The sequence below is a fragment of the Oxyura jamaicensis genome, chromosome 3, assembly GCF_011077185.1.
Source record: "Oxyura jamaicensis isolate SHBP4307 breed ruddy duck chromosome 3, BPBGC_Ojam_1.0, whole genome shotgun sequence".
Lineage (NCBI taxonomy): Eukaryota > Metazoa > Chordata > Aves > Anseriformes > Anatidae > Oxyura > Oxyura jamaicensis.
In genome coordinates this window covers 55,131,401-55,146,242 of record NC_048895.1, presented here as the reverse complement: position 1 = coordinate 55,146,242, position 14,842 = coordinate 55,131,401, and the positions used below count along the sequence as shown (strand labels likewise).

The 14,842-nt window shown below is 39.5% G+C and overlaps 1 protein-coding gene across 1 annotated transcript in view; it reads right to left on the bottom strand.

Moving 5' to 3' along the window:
• The window catches only part of TULP4 (TUB like protein 4), a 156,326-nt gene that overhangs the window by 40,225 nt on the left and 101,259 nt on the right, over nt 1-14,842 (bottom strand). Inside the window, exon 5 of the mRNA XM_035320030.1 lies at nt 266-446. Within this exon, the coding sequence (XP_035175921.1) occupies nt 266-446 (181 nt within the window). The remainder of the gene's footprint in view (nt 1-265; nt 447-14,842) is intronic.

The following is a 14,842-nucleotide window of genomic DNA, read 5'->3' as shown; positions in this document are numbered from 1 at the left end:
GCAAAGCAGCACAGACGAGGTATGACTCAGAGCAAGTCATACAGCGGGGCTACTGGCAGAGCTGGGGATGAACCCACTCTCTTATACCACTATTCTGTTCCATCCCTGACTGTACCTCAACAGGAATGCACTGTCTTTCCTCTTCCACCAGCTTAGAACCCTGGCCATCCTGCTGTTACAGTACAACATGATCACTCCCTGGTGTTCAAGATGTCTTTATGACCGTCAGCAAAGCTGAAGCAGAAGGACCTGCAAACAGTCCTACCTTGCGGTGGGGAATAGTCGTCAGAGTCTGTGTCGCTCTCGCTGCTGTCCTCCACCAGGAAGCTGGGGTAGTTCCAGGACATGCTGAGGATGCCATCTGACTCATGAAGGAGCACATGGGCCAGCATTCGGCCATGGCAGTCCATGACGATAACCTGACCATCAGCAGTGCCAAACAGTACCTGAAAATAACAAAACAGCCCCCAGCCCCATCAGAGGTCAGTGACCGGACCCTCCTTTGAATGCATCTTGCAATTAACCTGCTATTCTGGAAATAAATTAAAATCAAAGCAGTCAGGGGTTTGAACTGGTGCCATAATAGGTCACTGCAACCCATTAAAGATGTATATGATGAATGAAGACTAAGCAGCAAAATCTAATTTGCTTGGATTCGGAAAAGCCAGAAGTCATCGGACTTCGCGTCTCTTGCGCGTAGGCATTAAAAGCAGCTTCCGCTGACTCAGAGACAGCTGACATTGGAGAAAATTTGTGTCCAGTTAGTACTTGTGCAGAGTAGTGAGCAAGAAGAATCTACAAACTGCCATAGTTGTTTATTTTATTATGTATCTCAAAAGAAAACATGCAGGCCTATTTGATGTTCCGTGCAAGAGAAGTTGACAGAGGAACAAAAAGTGACAGGGTCTAAGAGGTAAACTAAAATCTGTGAGCAAGTAATGTCTCACAGTGGGATTGATTTTGTTTACTTTAATATGAACCATTACAATTTATTTGAACTTGGCCATTATTACCAGTAAAGCAAGCTGGTAGAAGGGCTATCACAGACTCTAAAGTATTCTTGGATTATACAGCAATTTCTAAAATCAGTGGCAGAAATTATGGTATGTTTCAGTTCTAACAAAATCAAAAGACACATCCGAAAAAAACGAAATCCTAGCAGAGATTTCAAACAGCTCGTGAGAAATAGAAAGCTGAATAGAGGAGGACAGGTTATTCAATTGATGAGCAGAAAAAAGGTGGGAGAATGTCTTCCAAAAACAGAGGCAAAAACAGTATTATCACTCAACTGGAAGTAGATTATTACAGCCTAGGAGGAATGCAATATGTTACGTGTTCAGGAAGAGTGAAGAAGAGCTTCCACCCACCATTTCAAATACAAAATGGATAAGGCAAGGGTTTTTTTCATGTCCTTAAACTGCTCTGTAGGCAATGTGTGCTGATTGAAGACAGACTGACGGACACCTACAATTTCTCTTTTATGAACATTTTCTGTCTTGAGGTTTTGAACAAGTTAAGATCCTGTATATTTGATGAGTTTTAGAAAAACATCAGGAAATAAGGATTAATAAATCCACCAAATGATAAATGCATTAGCCAAGGCTGTTGCTGCTACCACATAATTCCAGGCAAATAAGTTTTAAAGCAAAATTAAAGGCACTCATCAATTTGAAAACTAGCCAGCATTTAAAAGGAAGCTGAAAGGAAGGTCAAATCTTATACCCGCCCTTCAGTCTACTGCATACTTTGGTTTTACAATCACCCTTTCACATAACTTGATTTCTCTGTTGCCATGTTAAAGAAGTGTACAAACTGAAGGGCAAATTGCCTATACATTGGAAAGAAAATGTCTGAAGCACAGGTTTTATCATTTCTCTGTGAAAGGGTTTGTAGATTTAAGATTCTAACAATTGCATGCCCAGATCAAAAATTCATCTAGCCTTATATCTTATCTCTAATGGTGATCAGGTATTTGGAAAATAATAAAAGTACAGGATGTACTGAGCAGGCACCTCCCCTGCATACTCATGTAGCTTCAGATAAAAAATACAACCTCGTCTTTGTTTAAGCTTGCTAACTGGTAATTTCACTGGGTAACCTTTACCTCTTAATGCTATGAGAAATACAGGATAATTGTTCCCCATCTATAAAATAGCACTTACATAGAAAGCAACTGTCATTGTTGCTCTTTTGGAAATTTCAGAAAGGAAGTCTGGCTTCAAAGGTCTCAGACAAGAATAAGAAATACTACAAATTTTTCTACAGGTGGTGATCAAGAAACACAGAAAGTTGCAAACCTGAGGAGGAATTCAATAAGACGAACTCCTGTGAATTTATTAACATCTTAAGGAAATCAATGGAGTCATTTCACATGAACACACACAACCAAAAAGCAGTACGTGGCTTCCTTAACTGTAATCACTACATGATATGAATATCCTTATGTTAAATAGCTGCTGGGTTAAAACAGCAGGTGAAGTTTGTTATGAGCCTCAGACTTCTATTCTTAGCTATAAATTAGAATTATAATTAGAATAATTCACTTAGAATGGACCTACAAAGACCATCAAGTCCAATTACCTGACCACTTCAGGGCTAACCAGAAGTTAAAGCAAATTATTGAGGGCATCATCCAAATGCCTCTTGAGCACTGACAGGCATAGGGCATCAACCACCTTGCTAGGTAGCCTGTTCCAGTGTTTGACAACCCTCACTGTAAAAAAATTTTCCCTTATATCTGGTCTGAACCTCCTCTGGCTCAGCTTTGCACTATCACCTTGTGTTCCATCATTGCATACCATTGAAAAGAGACCCTCTCCACTTCCCCTCCTCACGAAGTTGCAATGAGCAACGGGGTCATCTCTCAGCCTCTTTTTCTCCAGACTGGACAAGCCAAGAGTCCTCATCCTCTCCTCACAGGACATGCCTTCCAGCCCTTTTGCCAGCTTCATTGCCCTCCTTTGCATATTCAAGGCGAGGCCACACCAATGCTAAATACAGCTGGAGAATCACCTCTTCTGACCGGCTGGCTATGCTGTATTTAATGCACCCCAAAATGCAGTTTACCCTCTTGGCTGCCAGGGCACGCTGCTGGCTCACGTTGAGCCTGCTGTTGACCAGTACCCCCAGAGCCCTTCCTGCTGAGATGCTCTCCAGCCGCTCGTCTCCCAGTCTGTACCTGTGCCCTGCATTTCTCCATCCCAGGTGCAGAACTCAGCATTTGCCCTAGCTCAGTTTCATGCCTTTGATAACTGCCCAGTGCTCCAGTGTACCTAGATCCTTCTGCAAGTCCTCTTGCTCCGTGTACCACAAGCAACCAGTCACCAGCCAGATGTAGCCCCATTCACTACCCTTTGAGCTCTATCACCAAGCCAGTTCATCATCCAGCATAACATGAGCCTGTTTATCTCACAGATGAACAATTTGTCCAGAAGGATGCTGTGAGGGACAGTATCAAAGGCCTTACTAAAACTCAGGAAGATTACATTCACTGCTTTTCCTTCATCCACCAAGTGGGTGACCTTATTGCAGAAGGATATTGAATTAGTAAGATAGGAGTTTCCCTTCATGAGCCCGTGTCGACTCTGCCCATGTAAGACAGAACATATGTAAGAACTCAAGCTTTCATTGCACCCTCCCTTCCCTTTTGGTCCTTTATTCTACTCTTCTTCCATTTGTCTCATACCATCTATTTTCATGCTGTTCAACTGCTTTTTCATCCATAAACAGTGTATAACTACTTTCACTATCTACAAAATAAACTCAACAAAGCCCAAATCCTACAGGTTGTCATTGCTAGATTCTCACACCACTTTCAACCAAGCCTATAGACTAGCTTTTTAGCAGTCTCCTATGAATTTTTATATGTGCAAAATAGCTACATAGAGGAGGCAAGACTTTCTGTTGTTTCCAAAAATATCAGTATATGAGTTCTGTCTCCTAAAATTCTGTAAAACACTTTCTAATTGGGTAGGAATAAAATGTTGGGACTTATTACCCAAAGTTTAGTCTAATCTCAGTGTAAAGCTAATTCTTTTGAGTAGCACTGCCCCCAGTTCATTTAAAATTATGAACTCCTACATTGATTTCTAACTCAGATCAGAACAGCTGCATGCGGGCATCTTAATAATTGCACGGGGACCTAAGATAGCTCTTTAGCAACTTAGAAATGTCAGAAGGTACTCCTTATCTCTTTAGCCAGGCTATAGGTTTCAAGGAGCAGCTTTAAGTTTTCAGCTTATTGTAGCAATACAACCTTTTTGATGAAAGCATTTATCAGGCTGATAGCCCTGCTGGCTGAACTCCTGCTGAAGCTGTATAAATGTCTAATGGTGTTATCATCCATAACATTACCCAGGCTATAAATGCCATACTCAAGCTATGTATGTCAGATGAATAAAGCTCTCTTGACCTTCAGAAGAAAAGGTCAAGCCACAGGGTATACTTGAAAGATCCAATGGAAAAATTAAATGGCTGTATTTTAGCTGCCTACATTCATATTTTTCAGGTATTTGCCGATCTATGAAGTCTGAGGGAATGATGGAAAAAGGTAATGAACAAGTCACACTGCTTTGTTAACTCTCAAATACACAAACTAAACAATAATAATAGTAATTAAAAAAATCCAAGTACTTATTATGAAATGGTTATTTGGCCCTTTGTGCTGTTCTTCTATTTGTCTCATCTCCCCTCCTTTCATACTGTTCATTATTTCAACTGTTATTACATGTATTACCACTTGCAGAATTGCATTTGATGAATAATACAAAATCTGATAATAAAACACCTTAGATCACATATACATTTAAAGTGCGACCCAGTTACACAACATAAATACAGTTATTTCCCTGCAAAACGTATCAGACATAATGAGTGCTGTACTGTAGTGAAGCTGTAGCTGATTAAAGGTCATATGAATGCAGGAAACAAAAGAGGTACCATTTCTAGAGCAGTCTCCAACGGTGCCCTGACGCCGTATGCTTTGAAGGGAAAACTGATAGACAGCACTGGGATAATTCATATGACATTTTCTAAGCATACCGAGATCTGAAAGTTGGGTTAAGTCCAGAGACACAGGTGTCTGGGTTCCTCATGAAACCCACGCCTGTGTTGATTTCTATTTATTATAAAAAATCTGAATATCTGAAAAACACCCTTCTCTGAAATCTGCTGACAAGTTAGCTCTGAGGTAACTTGTGATGAGTTTCATAAGCTAGTCTTGGTAAATAAAGAGGGGTTTCATCAGTTTTGAAACTATTATCCACGGAATTAACATTCAAGACTGCAATCCCCTTAAATGCTTAATATTACAAAAAGTCTTCAATTTGCAGCCTAAAATGCACCAATTCCTAAAAGGCATGTTAATCGAAAGATGGGTTATTCCACTCTCAAGTTATTTTTTTATGAAGAGATGAATACTAGAACAGCCAAGAAGCTAAATAATTCAGTCCAACAGGCACAACTCAAACCTGTTTGGTGACTTTGCTATGCATGTATCTGTTGTGCTGAACTGCTGCTATTCCCATAAGATCTGTTGTGATGCTGTAATGCATCTGGATTAGATACAGTGTTGGTATAAATGGTTTGGCAGCACTGAAATTTATGGAGCTTTAACACAGTAGCCAAAGATTTGGTGCATGAAGGTCCAGCTCAGGAGGCCCACTACTTCATAATACAACTAGAATTTACTAAAGACGATGTTATTTTGGCACAAAAATTATTTTCTTGTCATTTAATTTGGTTTAATGTACATAAAATGAACTAATCAACAGTAAGAGTGCTCAAGCTTTATGCTAATTTTAATAAACCACTACAGTAGGAATCGGGGAGATCCTGCCATCTTGCTACATCTGATTATGCATAGTAGCTGAGAAAAGTCTATAAATCATAATAATTGAATTAAGTAAATGAAGCTGTGTTGAGTTCTATCTGCAGAAAATCTAGCCACTGTTCATTCCTACATCATAGCCTGTCCTCATTGTCAAAGAAGCTTTCTAGAACTACAGTCACTTTGACTTTCATAGTAACTGAGGATAATCCAATCCCAGCAATAACGTATTTGATGACTTGATATAAAGAGTTAAAAGACAGAATTACTTCCAATCTAACATTTGGGTTGTACAAACTGAACAGTCAATAGTGCTGCAGAAGGATATTAATAGACTAAGATGTTGCCTTCATGACATATAGTACTAACACTGAAGGTTTCAAATGTTGCTAGTCAAACAAAACTCCCAGGAAATCTGGTCAATACATTTTTGGAACATGTGCCTTTCTTTAGCATCAGGGCAATGACCGAGTCTTTGTTTAAAGTTCATGCTGAAGTCAGGATAGCTCTTTTTGAAAGAGAGTCCAGTACTGTGATGCTATAGGACCAGAAAAGGAACATCTGCTCTACTTAATGATGGACCAGGATTTTTAAAAGAACCCGTTTAACTTTTTAAGAATGTACATTTGACAACTGAGGGAAGCAAAACAACTTCACAGACTCAGCTAATTAAAACAACATTGAAAATGAATATATCCTAGTATTATTTGGTTATTTTAAAAACAGAATTTTTACAGAGACACTGGACTTTCTTGTTGGTCTGTAGCTGAGGGCACTAGTCAAGTGACCTGGTTTGGAAAGGAGTGAGCAAAAGATGCTTTGCAGTTCTCAATTCCTGACTCTTCTAGTTCTTTTTTCAATTTTCTCAATTTTCCTTTTAGGAGACAGTGACTTACCCTGCACAGAATATTTCAAGCAAGACCACAGTGTTGACTAATGCAACAGTACTGCAATGGTTTTGTACTTCTTATCCATTCCGATAAGCTCTTACGGTCTCTGATTGCAGGTACTAATTCAAGTGGGATCCCACTAAGACTAAGGGACAGGCAGGTCCCAATTATACTTACAATTTTAATTTAGAATCCAGTGCAAGCTGCACTGACAACTTGCATTTGCATGTACCAGTTAGATTGAGGGACTTGATGAATTTCAAAATAACCCGTCCCAGGACCCCTTTTTAATTTCCTCTGACTGTTAGGAGTTTCTTAACAGTGAAACAGTAGTCCAGGGCACAAATCTCATTGGCATCTTGTGACTAAGGAAATTGTGAATGATCTCACAGTGCTACTGTTCTTAACAATATTATGTCTAAATCTGCATTTTAAGAACAATTTCTACACATTTTTTTCCACAAACTCCAGTTGGAGGCCTCCAATTTCTCTCATGTTTTTTGACCTGCTCTGACTTACTGGTTTCAAACATTCTCCACAATTGCTTTTCCAAAGTTTGAAGGATTCTTCTTTTACCCACACATTTTGCAAACCTTGCTTTTTCGGCATTTTATTTTACTTTCTGCCTTTCTAGTTCCTTTTCTGTCTGGCCCCACATCTGCTGGAACCTTGTTACCATTGTACCAGGTAGCACCAATGCTGCCACTAACTGTTTATCCTGCATACCTCTGAATTTGCAGCCACCTTGCCTGATGTTTGCCTCGCTGCCATTCCTCTTTCCAAGTTTAGAGCTGTCTTTATGCATTTCCTTTAGCCTCCTCCCCCTGCACCCTCAAAAGGAGAAAGTCAGCACTGAACTTCAGAAATTAGGTTCTGCAAAAATGCTAATAAAGTCAACTGCATGAGTTTGCAATGCCAGAAGATGCTGAGCAGTTCAAGAAAGCTGAATTAGTTCTGTTTCCTTTAATTTAACATTCATATTCATGCTAGGAACAAGCTTTACAGTCATCACCACAGTGCCATCAGACTAATAGAGTTAAATCTATCTTGCCGATTCAAGATTAACTGAATTATAAACTGATTAATATACAAAATTAATATACAAAATCAAACTTCTATTTATGCAGATAGTCTTAGCAGCATGGGAAATATGTGGAAAATGATTGCCTTTAATATTTTCGTTCCCTAGTACTAGCCAAACAAAAAAGCCTGCCAGTCTTGCAAAGGTTGAGTTAAGACATTTTGCAGTCCGTTTAGTCGTAGTATTAGCATTTTGCATTCTTTGTGCTCTTCTTGTTTATTTTTTCTCCACCAGAAAGCATGAGACAATGCATCAGCAGCCTCTTAGGATACATAAAAAAGTGAAAAATGTTTTTTTTTTTTCTTAGTGTGGTATCTTTGCCTTTACTTCTTTTTACCTCACAATGCAGAGAGCATGAGAACCAAACAGAGGGAGACCGCTGCTTTTCTGCTGAATACTTTTTATTTCCATTAAAAATTCAACTGCTGTAAAATGATTTCTTGAACTGACACTAAAAGAGACATCACCACAATTCACACAAAAAACTCAGGGGGCAAAAAGCACTAGTTTTTTTTTTTTTTTTTTTTTTTTTTTTTCTGACTTTATGTCTAAAAAACTGACAAGAGTTTTGTTTCCTTTAGAAATGAGGAGTTGCCAGCCTGCTCATGGACAATACACCATGAGATCATCCAGCTAACTGCATATATACAGAGCACTGCAATTCCCATTTGAGACTGTTAAAACTTTCAGGAACAGTGCTGGTTTAGTTACCTACTTTCAGGCTTGTTCTTTCTCTCCCTTGTAAATTCCACAGGGTTTAGATAACTATTACAGAGTCCTCAAATGAGAAGACAAAGTAAATACACTGGAGATTCTGGTGACGAATCTGTTTAATACAGATTGAAACTCTAAAACCTGGGGATTCAAACCACACTGGCTTTATTTCTCTCTAAAATAGTATAACATAGTTGAACGACTGTAAATTAGATACAGCTTCACACTTTGTTTCAGAAGTCAGAAACACCAGTAGTTTCTCAAAAGCAGAATCTCAAATTATACAACTGCTCTGGACACGTGAGGATGGAAGCAATTGTGCAGGTGAAGATTTATTTGAGGCAATCTGGCAAATTACAGAAATGATTATTATATGTCTGTAATTATACCCACAATAATTCTGACTTGTATATTTACTGGCACATGCATTTCTATATTCTTTCTTGACTCGAGACATTTTTTAGAAAGTATCCTGTAACGGATTTTTCAGTGAAAAGAGCAAACCTTTTATATAATGTTTACTAAATTTACAGATTTACAATTTACAAAATACCAGTTTACTCTAGACAAGGAATAGAGTTGCTGTTTTATTTTTTTAACCTGTGTTAGGTTTCAAATTGCATTTAAAACAGCATGCAAAATGAACTAAAACCAGCAGCTGGAACATCTTCATCAGAACATCTTCTGTAGCTTTTAACAAGGACAGAACTCCAGGCCTGGACCCACACCAGAAGTATGTTGGAACGCTCTTCAAGCACCGTGGTTTTCTGTATTCTCACTAAACTCTGCCAGGAAAATGCACACATGCCTATGAAGAATGTATTCTTCACATATATCAAATTATACATAGCAACAAAAAGAACTATTTGGTACTGGTAGGTGGGAAAATGTAATTAGTTTTACCAACAACCACTCAATCAGGCAAATGAGTCAACAGATACCCAGAGTGCTCACATACACTTGGCAGTCTCCTGTACTGTTCCCAAGCCAGGGTTTAGCTATTTCCTGAAAGATATGTTGTCTGCTGAAGTTAAAATCACCTTCTGAGTTTTAGAAGTCAGAGTTTTTGCTGCATTTTTTTTTTTTTTCCTAATTGAAAATGGTATTACTTAGCAACAAGGATTGCACTCTGGACCAGTGAAAATGCAACATAAAGTATTTTAGAAACAATGTCCTTGCTGTTTTGACTTTCATAATACATAATCAAGAAGCTCCAGGGTCAAGCTATATGCTAATGGTAGCAAGTGCCCCAGCTTCTGCATTCTTTCTAGGTCTTGTGTGTTGGCAGAGAGGGGTAACACAGTACGGGCAGGAAATATGTAGAAAGGGTGAGGTCAAGTATAAGGGAGTCAACAGGGAGATATGTTGAGTAATAAACTGTTACCAAAATGAGGCACTAAAGAAGAATGACTTTACTCCCAAAAGCAAGGAAAGCAGGGAAGGATTAACCCATTTCCAGCTGATGCAGCTGTCCACAATCCCTGAACATCAGAACACCAACAAGAAACTGGCTCCTGGACAAAAAGCAGAGAACACAAGTTGAATCCACACACGATGACACCCTGATGGGAAAGGGTTTGGGGAATACAGAGATGCCGTTTACACTTTCCATTCACGCACTACTTCTTGTTGACAAATCCGAGGAAAGACCATGTGGTATTGGTTACCAAAAATACCACCTTTCAACTTCCATTTACTACATGAATTGGCCTTGCTTTCCCAGACAAGACTACTGCAGAAATCCACAAATGTCCTCTTCCTTATTTAATCACTATAATCCTATCTCCCCATGCAAGTGATTCACACTATGCACAAGCATGAACATCTTACCCAAATTCAGGACCCATGTTGGCTCCCTGTCTTGTTACTAACTTCCCCAAAAATTCACAGATCAAGTCGCATTGCTGACAAAATTTAAATTAACCATGCCAGCAGCTGCATTTCTTTTGAATCATAAAGATCACAAAGCTCTGGATGAACCAAATGAGTCCTGGGGCCAAAGCATTCTCAGTCAAATGGTTTTGGAAATGGAATAACACAGAATGTTTCTGATAAATGCTCTAAATATTCACAGTTTAGAACATTTTTCCTGTATAAGAAAGAAAAACTTCTACTCACATGCCACTTCCTGACCAACTCAAAATGTGACCAAACAAATCAAAGGAAAATAAAATTCTGACTTTATATATGACTTCTCAGGAAGAAAGGTGATTGCTGCATCAAGTGCCATTTTTGCCTGAACTACCTAAAAACCAGCATAAGCATTTGCTGCCACTTTGCACAGGTAGACTGCAAATCCTTGTTCTTACTGTTTGCCCCAGAGCTGAAGCATAATACAATGCTGTTCAGAAACACGGTTTCAAGTGAGTGTTCCTTGTCCCAGAGAACTGAAGGCTTCAGGCTCTATGAGCAAATCCTTCTATACAAGTACTAGCAAGGTGAGCAGAGGAGCAAACTATTCCTGTCTTCCTGACACTTCCCACAGAAAGACTGGCAGTGTGTCTATTTGCACTCACCTTTATTTTGCTGATTCAAATACTGACGGTCCAAAAATGTGAAACAGTACTGGGTATAAAAATGCTAAGTGGACACAATAACTGAATGGCACAATGAGTCTTCAGCTCTTTTTCCATCTCAGGTTTGTCATTTCCATTAACATCCTTTCTTTCTGACAGAGGAAAGACGTGCACAGAGCTTAATAAACCCTAGATTCTGGTCAGCTAAAATAAGAATATTGTGACCTATCCAAGTGTCATGCCAGATCAAGGTAAAGAGTTAGGAGAGTGTTGAAGGTGATCTGAACATCCTTTATACATTGTGCAACCAAGAGGATGCAGAAATCCTTTCTGCCATTTGCTTTTTGCAGTAACAAACATTAAATCCCTTTACCCTGTCAACAGGAGACTGCAACGAGGAGCGAAACATTAAAACATTCACATTCTTCTTTTCAGACAGAGTCATTAAGGGAAAAAAAATCTTTGCAAGACTCATCTGATATAATGTTGACATGAAACATTGCAGCAGCAATGCGAAAACATGAGCCAGGATGCCGTCAGCACGCAAACAGCCCCATCTTACAGCCCTTGTGACGAGAACAAATAGCTTCATCTCGCCAGCTCTCAGTGCCTTGCCACTATAGACAGGATGAGGAGCATCAAGGGAAAGATTAGGCAAGGCACAGATGAAGCTAGTGGGAAGAACAAAACACTTTGAAGCATCACCTTGTTGCTCTGCTCCTTCAACTATCTGCTCAATAATTGTGCATTATTGGTCAGGGTTTCTGGCAGGAAAAAAAAAAAAAAAAAAAAAAAACTTGTCTGGAATAAACCCACAGAGAGATGCTATGGCTCCTGGAGATGCAGATGAACCCTAGAAGCTCCAGACAGCTTTTTATTTACTCTCTGTCCTCCCCAAAACGTAAGGCAAAGCCTTTAAAGTCCTCAGCTGAGTACTAAAATCTGCAGTAAAGCCACTCATTGCTAGTGAGAAAAGGAGAGCACAACTGAAAAGAGACACAGAGCACCAAGCTATTTAACTCTTTTGCCTCCTTCTTTTTGTAAGCCGTATTCTCAGCAGAATGATGCACGAACAGCTATGTGAGACAGAAAAGCAAAAAAAGACAATGCTAATGAAACTATATATAGACACCAGAAAAGAAATCTATTATTTCAGAAATAGCTGCATAATGAAGCTTTAAAACAATATAATAAAAAGAGATGGGAGAAAGAAAGGCTAAATAGCACTTAAAATTCACATTACTTTTTTCACATAAAAACTGTCTGTCACTATTACGTGGCATCATAAAAATCAAGTCACCAAGCAAAGAACAAAAGCAGCATTACTGGCTTGCAGCATGTATGAATATATAAATCAAGAATCACAGAATCACAGAATCACAGAATGGTTTGGGCTGGAAGAGACCTTAAAGACCATCCAGTTCCAACCCCCCTGACATGGGCAGGGACGCCACCCACTAGACCAGGTTGCTCAAAGCCCCATCCAGCCAGGCCTTAAAGAACACTAAAGTCTATGCAAAAAACAAAACAAAACAAAACAAATTATCTTAAAACAAAACAAAATACTTTATGCTTATCTGCTTATCTATCTGTTTTATATAACAAACAGATTTATCTTAAAAGGAGACTCTTTTTTCTGTCTTCTTTTTGCATTTTAACAGGACTTCTCAATTATGGAACATGCAATGTAAAAATCCTTATATGATTTGACCATTGTCTGAAGTCCTTGTGGCTTGAACAAACTGCCTAGTTAATTAATAACATTTCTTCAATGCTATAGAATGCCTCTAGCCATTTTTTTCCCAATAATTTGTGTAATTCACCCAACAATTAAAATAAGTCTTTCAGTTTTTCCTCAATAACTGTACCTTACTCTACAATTTAGAGCAGCTCTAATCATTGTAAATACACATGTAGGGTCACTTGATAGTCACTGCACCCAAAATTGATGAGGGAAAAGATGTATTACTACATGTTAAGAAACACAAATAGAGGTATTTCCTGGCATTTTAGAGGCTCCTTTATCTGAACCTACAAAGATTATTGATAGGGCCAAGGAACATTCTAATAAAGACCAAACTCATTGCTTATACTTTCAAATTTTACCATCTGTATTGTTTTTTTCCTTTTGTCCTTCCAAGCCTTCCAATACTCATAATGATTAAGGTAAATATTTCCCTTTCCTGTACCGCCCCAGTTGCCTGTTTGTAGCTCTCTGTCATCATTCTGTCAGCTCCTTAGAAGGCTGTCTTCAAGATCTTGTTTCCACACAGCTACATGTCTGAGCATAGTTATACTTGAGCAGTGTGACTCCTGCAATAGCAGTGACTGCCTGACTCAGGTGTGAGCTACAGCACCTGATTAAAATCAGAATGGTAGGGGGAATGGAAGCACAAATTCCTCATTCCAGAGCATCAGGCAAAAGAAAGCACAGGTGGGAGGATAGCAGTAATGGCACAAATAGATGCAACATTAAAAATTCCTTATTTTTAAGCCACGTTCTGGAAGCTAGATAAGGCTACTATTCCTACTTTCAGTGTAGGAGTGGTTTAGAATAATTATTCCCCTGAAAAGGTTGTAGGCAACTGCAAGTCATGGACCGTGGATAAAAATGGGGGCATCCAAAAGCAGACTGTACTCAAATGGCCATGGATTTATTAGTTACTCCTCCCAGGGACTAAAGCCACACCAAAACCATGGAACCAAATAGGCAAAGTCATAAAAAGCCTGGTGCTACAGTAGCCATTTGACAGTGCTCCTGGTTAATTAGCTTGTACCTCCAGGCCTGAGATTTGCTAATGCTGTGATGACTTGGGGAAAATACTGACATGACTAAGTGTCATATTATGAGCTTATGACTATGAAAACTGATGCCTCATGAAGGTCAGCAGCAATCTGCATTCACCTTAATGAGGCTGCCTCAGCCCAGCCCCTACCAGTCTGGACAGACCAGGCAAAGGCGAGTTCAGTTTTCGAGTCAAGGTGGGAATCACTGTGGGGAAACAGATCTGTTTCAGCTGGGGGGAGTCCTTGTGGTCTGCACTGCTGGACCCAGAGAGGTCCAGGCTCCTCTCCTTCACGTGAGCTCCTCTCTGGGTGCAGGGCTCTGCCTTGAAGCGCGGGGTGCTCATGGCAGAAGGAAGGTGCTGAAACCTGCCTCAGCTCTGTGCTTGTCAGGAAAAAAATGCTGAAGTTTCTGTGGTTGCCATGGGAGTAGGGACGGCGAGCGCCGGGAGCAGGAGTGACTAACAGCCTAGAAACTGCCTTCCTGCACAGCTACTGCAAGCTACAGAAGATTAAAACAAAAAATACAGACCTCCTGCACCCTGCATTTTCAGACAAAACAATTTTATCTGCAATTGGTCTCATAGTTTCTCTTCCAATTCATCATAAGACCTTACAGTGTACACAGTATCTTTTCCGAATGCTGTGCTTGTTTTCTCTTCCACCGAGATCAGTATTCTGTATGATTAGCCACAGAATAGGTTCAAACCAGGGACCTTTATTCACACATTTTAAGGACTAATGTACTTTGTATTGCAGTGGGACCATATACAACAGTTAATATTGTGCCAGGCAGGATGCAGATCACATCAGTTAACTGCTTGTACATTTATTTTCAAAGCAAACACAAGGAAGTTCACATGTACTCATTGTCTGATATGTCTTCGTCAAAGAGAATCCTGGTAAGTCTCTGAGTTTCCATTCTACATCACCCTGAGGAAGTAGGCTCTGTAGCCTCCTGTAGCCCTTGGAAAATCAATTCAAAAAAACAGAAAGGAAGGTCACATTCCTGAGTGATGCCATCCAAGTG